Source organism: Watersipora subatra, chromosome 4 (assembly GCF_963576615.1).
Source record: "Watersipora subatra chromosome 4, tzWatSuba1.1, whole genome shotgun sequence".
NCBI lineage: Eukaryota > Metazoa > Bryozoa > Gymnolaemata > Cheilostomatida > Watersiporidae > Watersipora > Watersipora subatra.
Window position 1 is genome coordinate 48,507,200 of NC_088711.1, and position 8,768 is coordinate 48,515,967.

The 8,768-nt window shown below is 34.2% G+C and overlaps 1 protein-coding gene across 1 annotated transcript; it reads left to right on the plus strand.

The window, feature by feature from the left end:
* Positions 1-1,126: 1,126 nt before the first annotated feature.
* LOC137394313 (uncharacterized) lies at positions 1,127-7,166 on the plus strand. The gene is made up of 6 exons (XM_068081031.1): positions 1,127-1,208; positions 2,269-2,358; positions 4,428-4,488; positions 4,874-5,014; positions 6,026-6,166; positions 7,004-7,166. The coding sequence occupies exons 1-6, from the start codon at positions 1,127-1,129 to the stop codon at positions 7,164-7,166; spliced, it is 678 nt and encodes a 225-aa protein (XP_067937132.1).
* The last annotated feature ends 1,602 nt before the right edge of the window (positions 7,167-8,768 follow it).

Sequence of the window (8,768 nt, forward strand, 5' to 3'; positions counted from 1 at the left end):
CATCGTACATTAAACCACCATGTAAGTTGCTATATCTGCTGTTATGGTTGCTGCAATCAAACAATCCTTAGTTATTGAAATAAGTACAAACTGCAATCCGGTCTATTTTTTAAACATTTATAAAGGTTTCAAAACTTTATCACGGTTAAAATGCTCAGAAGCGAAATATGCGCAAGATGATGTCACTAATTGGTATCGTTGCTATAGTTGATATCAGCTGTTGTGTTCAAGTTGCAGCTTTACGTGTCTCTATTCTGTTGGTCTCTTTGCGACTATTGATGTGTTAATCACACTTTCATCTTATCTGAGCATTATGGATGAGAAGAGAAACTAGTTTTCTCAGTTTGTGGTTGTTAATGTGAGCTCCTGAAGCAGAGCTAAAATCAATTATATTTGGAGAGGCATTTACTTGATACTAGTAAAAAGGCTTAAACATATTGATTGTCTGATAAAAAGTTCGATGAGAATCAATAGTATTGAGCTTTTCTTACAAGGTTAAACTTGATTTCTAGCAAAAACTTCCTTGCCACCTGTTTGCCCAAGTCCAAGCTATTTTCCCAGGACCTCTGCTATATCTATAAAGCTACTTTAAGAATTACTAGCAATAACTATCCATACAGGCTATATTTAAGGTAATCTCACTACCGCTACAGAATGCTAATGATAATACTATAAAATGTTATAAACTATTTTGAAGCTAGCTTTTGGCAGAGAATGTGCTCAGTTATGAAATTTGATTGTAAAAGAAGAATTTCATTTACAAACATTTCACAAAGTTGTTCAGTGAATTAAAATAATAGAAATAGACAATCTGAAGTGAGTGGAAAGGTTGGAGTTAGAATAAAGTTTAAAAATAATTCATTAAAAAATAAAAAAATATAACAATGAGCAAGTTAAAATAGGTTATAGTTAACTTAGCCTGTGATCGTAATCATTGTCTTTAAGTATACATTGTCTGTCTCTTGTGTGGCCAAGGCTACATCTCAGTTCACCTGTTTAATGATAATGCGACAATAAAAACACTTTTTTATTTATGTTTCAAATATTACTTTAAAATTTTATTTATGTCTCTAAATTAGTTATTCACAACTATATTTAATAAAATTTTAGCAAAACAAAAAACAAAATGGATTCTCACAGCTCTCGTGGAGGAAAGGCAAAGGCTACAAAAAGAAAAATACCAGAAGAAAATGTCAAGGGCAAGAAGGGTGGGTATATGACCGGCATTTGAATTTTTTATGAATTTACTTGACAAAAACACGAGGTAACAAAACTATAGATTTACAACTGTACTATAATGTAGCAGCTACCAGATCTTCTAGTAGCTCCCAGAGAGGAAAGGCAGACGCTGTATAGCCAATTAAGATCTATTTTGATTCAGAGATTTGCAGTTATGACTTGTGTTTGATATGCATGACTTCTTTAAGTGTCTTGTGTAACTGAGTTCATTAGTCATATACAACTTAATTGTAGTATAGCGCAGATATATGCACTACAATATCTGCATTAGAAACGTAAACTTATGCTTTACCATTTTTTGATTCCCATTTTGTAACAATAAAAATAGAATTAACATTTAATTGCAATGCTTAAAGTTCTCTTACAAAAGGATCACTGAACTTTTGCTCCAATGTTATCTTAAGGTGAGTGAGTATGACTTGTGCCTAACTTTGAGGGAGATGATTGAGAGAGAGATAAAGGAAAGAGAGAGAGGTGAGTTAGAAAGGAAGGTGATTGAGAAAAAAAGAGATGAGAGAGAGGGAGAGGCAAGGAGAAAGACAGACAAGTGAGAGATATGAGTGAGAGAGAGAGAGAGAGAGATGAGTGAGAGAGAGAAAGAGAGAGAGAAAGAGAGAGAGAGAGAGAGAGAGAGAGAGAGAGAGAGAGAGAGAGAGAGAGAGAGAGAGAGAGTGAGAGAGAGAGTGAGAGAGCAATGAGTGAGAGAGATGAGTGAGAGAAATGAGTGAAAGCGATGAGTGAGAGAGATGAGTGGAAGATATGAGTGAGATGTACATGAGTGAGAGAGAAGAGAGAGAGAGAGTAGTGTGAGAGAGGAGTGTGAGAGAGAAATGTGTGAGAGAGGAGTGTGAGAGATGAGAAGTTTGAAAGACAAGTGAGAGAGATGACTGAGGGAGAGGAGTGAAAAAGAGAGAGAGGAGTGAGAGAGGAGTGAGAGAGAGGAGTGAGAGAGAGGAATTTTGTATAAATTTGCTCAACGAAAAACATGAGGTGATAAAACTAGAGATTTACAACTGTACTCTGATGTAGCAGCTACCAGATCTTCTACCAGCTCCCAGAGAGGAAAGGCAGACGCTAAGAAAAGAAGAGTACTATTTGAAGATGTCAAGGACAAAAAGGGTGGGTATACATGTATAACCATCAAAAAATATTAAGTGATAAAACTAAAGATATACAACTGTCCTCTAGACTCGCTTTTATATTTTACCAGCAAGAGGAAAACTCAACCTGTCATTATTTATGATTTTGCTATCATATGATCCTATTTTCGCAACATGAAACATCGCCTTCACGAGTATCCATCTGTGTGTCTTGTCATTTAGGGAAATGAAAATTTATCTAAATTCTTTATTGTAGTGCAGATCTTTATAAGAAACGAAATAGCTTTGAGTTCTAAAATTATACATTTTAAATTTTAAGTGAATGTCTCTAAGGTAACTTGCTCAAGTTTATTAATACTTGATTTTTATTTTCACATCATGATTAAACTGTTTGTGTCCACTTGTATTGCTAGAACCTACTCAAACAATCTAGTTTCCAACATAATGTGGAAAAAAAACGTAAAACTTCTAATTGAACGCCATGGCGCCATTTTTCAACCTTTCTTTTATAATGGTGGTCAGTTGGAGGTGGCGTTCAAACAGAGGCTGGCGCTGAAATTTTCAATTGACACACAGAATTTTAGAAAGATAAATTTAGTTATTTTACAGGCGAAGGAAATTTTGCTTATATTTTGCTCTCTTTTTCTGGTGGAGCGATATTAAACCTTTTTAATGCAATAAATCTGCTAACTTACCTTCAGTTTGTCAAAGATCTCTTAATAAATATGCATTGAGAAACTAAAAAAATATCTTTACCAGCTGATATCTATCACTTGTAACTAACCTGCAATGATATAATAGCCTTCTGTCCTGCTTCACCATTTTGCTAAGCTTTCAATTTTTCATTTCATTCTAAATTTGAACACATATTTTTATTTTATATCTATGTTTACCAATGTGGCATAAAAGCTCATTGCACTCATTGATATGTTTTCTATAGTTCGCAACCAAAACTAGCTTTTTATGTGCAATAGAAGAGGAGTTACGAGGGCCAAGCAATTGTAAGATCAGATTATTGCAATGATGCTATCAAATAATATGCTATAATTCTGAGAATTTATAAGTTATAAGGTGATAATCTATCAAAAGCTACAAATTATTAATTTATAATGCTACAAATACAAACCATACTTATACTATACGCAAAAACAAAATTTAACGTTTTTAAAATAAAAATATTTGCATCGTTTGCTCTGATAGCTGCGTTCTGATTGTTGCTTTCAATGGAGCGAACATATTCTGGTTGTTCAGCACCGTCCACAATGTCCTCAGACCTCAACTCTTTTTTGCACTAATGAACTTGTCAATATTAACGTAGAACATTTTCGGCAGAGCAAAACGCTGCATTTCCTAAATGCGTAAAAGTTTTGCTCGCCAAACGTAACCTTTGGCCTAAAACTAGTCGATCATCTACCATCGTAAATGTAAACCGCTTGTTATATACATGTAAATTAATGTACTTTGAAGTAATAAATCCATGCACCATGCAGAACCATTAAACAAGGAACTATGTACTATTAGCTTGAGACAATTATTAATCATTTCTATGCCGTTGCTTTTAAAGTTTCAGAAAAAAAATAAAAAGCTTTGGAGTTTGACAACAAGGGAATTGATGGTCATTTATGTGAACGATTCATTAATAATATGATTTTGTGGACACTTTTCTACTGATCACTTGATATTATAGGTTCATAAAGATCAAAGATTGTAAAAGTGGCGTTCAAATAGAGGGTGGCGCTCTATTTTTCAACCCTTCTCTCATAGTGGTGTTCAATTAGAGGCTTTAAAGTAAAATCAAAGGCAAAGAATTATTTTCAGTTTTGATGTAAACAAAATAGTGCAAAAGTTTGCTGGTGAGTTATTCAAAAAACTTGGTTTTTAACAGGACATAAAATAAATACATGACTGCATTGTTAAGCATTATTGCTTCTTATGTAACAAGAAGCAATTTATCAGAAAGGTTCAGCAATATGCTTTCTTATTAAGACTCCAAATTAGTTTGACTCCGGGCTAGATAAGATTGTCTAAAATTAGTTTATAATAGCATTGTACATATAATATATTTAATAACATTGAAAATATTTTTAGAGAAGAAGGAAGTCGAATGTGTCCTAATTCAGAACAAGATGAAACGACTAGATTGGAAAAGGTACCAGAACTGTTTGAATAATTTGACAGACTACAAACAGAATTTCGTCAAGCAAATATTCTCAGGAACAGCTTGTTAATCTAGTGCACTGCATGCTCTGAGATGATGCTATTAGCCAGTTATTTTGAATACATTTGTTGTACAATTACCTAATGCAAAATTAGCCAGTTCAGTGCATGCAAACTTGGTTAAAACTGGATTTGGTGGTCTAGAGCTGACCTGTAAATAATGAGTTGAGGTTCAATTCCCAAGGAACACTGTAATAATATAGCCATTGTGTACCTTAGTGTTTGTCATTATGGTAGCTCTCTGTGAGTATTTTCAGAGCACTTGCTATGCAAAAAGAGTATCAAAAATGTAACTTTTTGTAAATTGTAATTTTTAGTCTTACAGAGTTTACCCAATTGGCAGAGCTATATATCATGGATCAGGACTTGTCAGAAGGGCTCCCACCAGTACTGCATACTTTGAACACCCTGAATGTGCTTAGTCTTGGTAGATGCAAAATAAAAGCCATTCCAAAAAGGTCAGCAGTTGATATCATCATTATTATTATTACTACTATTGTTATTATTATGATTATTATCGTTATCATTATTAGTATTACCATAACTTCTTGATTTCTTCTGTTTGAAAACTTGTGTAAATTGTTCAAATCGCAAAATTTAGATATCCAATAGCGCTCCTGAGATTTCTATTTATTTTAGCAGAGCTAAAACTTTTACTCTGCCTAATTTGTTATATTCAGCATTCTCAAGTATTTGTCATTCTTGAAAAACTTACTAGTTGGTTGACTGCTTCTTCTCTACCAGGTTTATTAGAGTAGTTGATTCTAATCTGAATCATTGCAAAAACTTTGTAAGCTGAAGAAAAGCATAGTTTGTTCACTTTTGCATCAATACTGTTAATTTGTATATCGGTATTTATTTTTATCGTTGGTTTATGAGTATTGCTTTTCTGCCAGAATGATTTTCCATAGCAGATGGTTCTGGAGCAAATAATAGTGAGACCTAGAAAAAGCTCCTATGTGCATTTTCTAACAGTATATAATCATATGCCTTTATGCGCCACTTTATATCCACGTCTACCACAAGATAGTGTAATGTTATAGTCATTTCTCTGGTTTTTTGTTTTTGCTTAGAGTTCACCTTGCGCAGCAATAACTTTAATCGTAGTCTGTCTCACATTGTTTCCAGCTTTCTTGCCTCTAACATTCTAATCAGAAAAAATATTGAAGTCTCTTCTGTTGTTTTTAATGCATACCCTGACCCATGACATTACCTCTTATCGCTATGGTTAAAACCATGAAGTCTACTTCCAGAAGTTGATAGTAGCAGCTCAGTCTTTTCTTTTACTCGTTTGTCTCTTCCAGCAAACATTCTACAATTTGTTGAACTCTTACTTAAAATCTGTTTTTTTTTACAATTGAGTACTTTTAATTTTTCATTCTTACTGTGGATGTCTACCATTAAGTCATCTCTTCTGTCATACATTTTACAATTTGTTAAACTCTCCTTTTTTATGATTTTATTTGTAGCCTAGCCTCTCTAACAGGACTAACCGAGTTTCAGCTCTTCACAAATGACTTCTCTGAAGGACTCCCAGAAGCAGTCTGTGGTCTCACCAGCCTTACAACCCTTAAGATCTATGATAACAAACTCACAGACCTACCAGACAGGTAAAGTGCTTAAAAAATAAGAACGATTTTCGTAATTATTGGCTTTTGATTTTGATGAGCTGCCACAACTACAAAAACATCCATCTTATTCATTTAATTTAATGAATTGAATCTGAACTGTTGGACCAAAATTTGTAAACAGAATAAATCATTGGAAGAAGCTGATTGGATGATTTGATTAACTCGGATATTAGAGTTAATTATAGTTAGTTAGATATTATCATAGATATAGTAAACCCTAGATTGGCGAATAGCTATCATTACAATGGAGCAAAAGTGAGGCCTATAATTGGCTGTTGTTTTCACGACGTTACGTCGTAGTGATGTGCATCGCAGTATCAAAACCTTCAATTGAGCAATAAGTTTAGTAGTGGAAGCACGCTTGGTATGCTAGTTTTTAAGTCATAAACATAACAATAAGACCAAATTCTTAGTGAAATGTCATCAGAAGAGACCACAACACACCAGGTATATCCTGAATTGCCCATAACAAGACAGAACTTCAACTCAAAACAAGAAGTTCTCAACAATATCATAAGCTATCTATGCCAATTAAAGACACCAAGCTGAAAGCTGCTAGTGTAAAATAATAGGAAAATCATCATCATTTCGTCATTGGTTTTGAGTCAGCAGCCAAACCTGTACATGGCATTGCTCAATATCTTTTCAGCAACTACCCTTACATCAACTACTTCCTAACCTTTAAGATCAACCAGGATCACATTGAGATTCTGTTTTCCACGATACGATCTAAGGGTGGCTATAACAATAACCCGGATGTGCAGTTCTTTAGATCTGCAATTCAGCACTGTTCATAAAAGCAGATTTCACACCAAGTCTCAATGTTAACTGTATTGATCTGGATGTGAGCAAGGCTGAAAAAACTGGCCAACTCCTGCTACATTCTCTGGCTAGAAAGAAAAAGAAAGAAGAGCCAAAAGCTGAGGAAGGTGAAGATGAGGAGTTCGGCGATGAGGATTGTTTTCTAACTCAAATGTGATGAGTGTATCAAGTTCTTGACCGATGTAGAAGTAGTGGGAGGTAGAAATAGTGATGACATAACCCTAATCTCAGTTAAAAACAGAGGAGGATTGGTGACCAGATTGATAGGCCGAATATGTATTTCTGCAGAAAGGTGCCTACGTTCACACATGGAGAGCTATGGTATCACACAGAAAGCTTTTAAACAAGTAACATCACAGACAATAACATATATGTTTTATTACATAACCTCAATCAAGGTTTTACATGTACAGTGCATGCCAACAGTCTACTCAAAACTATAGTAAATCGCTATACTAAAATCAGAAAACACTATGCCGCTTCAAAGCAAGAATCTAGTTCAACCAACCTTAGACAAAAACTATCTCGTCTAGTTATTTTCAGTCATGTCTAATACTGAATAATAATAATAATGTCCAGAGTAACTGCTTCTAAATCTCATTTGGTTCATTAGTTTGTTATTAGTTTAATTTCTATTTGGTCACTCTTTGTATTATCAATGATATAGAAGCTTCTAAATTATTGGTATTATTCATTACCATGTGTGTAAAATTCTTGCCTTTCTCATCCAAAGTCATTACAGTCATACTTCGACTTGCGAGCTTAATTCGTTCAGAGACTGAGCTCGTATGTCAATTTACTCGCATGTTTGTGCAATTTATTTATATATAGAACAATTAAATATATATTGATTAATTCCATACTCTAAAAATGCAAATAAAACACTCAAAACAATATATTGTAACAAAAAGAACATGTTGGTTATTGTCCTAACTTACCACATCTTTTCAAAAAGCAACAAATAAAAAATAATGCAAGGAAATGTAATTAATTAAAATGTAAAATTAAATACATACAATAGCAGCTAACGCTAGCATTTGCCAGAGAGGGAGAGATAAGTTATCCTTCATTACAACAGTTGACTTTGATAAATTTGGATTTTAAAACTTCTAAAAAACTTCTTAAAAGACAAACTTAAAAGCAAACTTTAATCTTCAACTTAACGTAATTAAAAATTTTTCGGCGTTCATAGTTTTAGGTTTCTCGCTAGTTAGCTAATTTTTCTTTTGTTTTGCTCTCACGACCAGCCGGCCGTTTTAAGAGAAACCTATCTAAGGACGCTTGCCTTTGTCGCCCTTTCAACATGTTGCGATCAGAACGAACACAGGTGTCGTCACCAAGGGTTAATGCACGACCGCTAGCCAACTTGTCCGAATGTCTATTTTTTATAGTCTTGATAGATAGCACCGGCCTTTTTACGTAGCATCGTTTCAGTTACGCAGTCACCGGCCAATTGTGTCTTTTATCTAAAGCCTGAGCAGTCTCTCCATCAGCGGTCGTGAAGATCGCTGCGCCGTTTAGAAACTACGGTTAATCCTTTTGCGAGCTAAATGTCCTGAATATAATCCTTGTGTTTGATAATTGTGGATGTATTTCTGTCATATTGCTGAGCTAGCTCAATCACGCATACATATTTTGCATTTTTTTCAATAGTTTTCCGTTTAATATCAATTGTTATCATTCGGTTTTTCTTTGCATTATCTATCCTTTTACTGGCAAACTTTCGGTCTACGCACGGTACTTATAATTGACATAATTC

Coding starts and splice junctions, on each gene's coding strand:
- LOC137394313 (XM_068081031.1), top strand. CDS start 1,127: ATGGATTCTCACAGCTCTCGTGGAGGAAAGGCAAAGGCTACAAAAAGA. Junction 4,489..4,873: donor AAACGACTAGATTGGAAAAG/GTACCAGAACTG, acceptor TGTAATTTTTAG/TCTTACAGAGTTTACCCAAT. Junction 6,167..7,003: donor CTCACAGACCTACCAGACAG/GTAAAGTGCTTA, acceptor TTTCACACCAAG/TCTCAATGTTAACTGTATTG.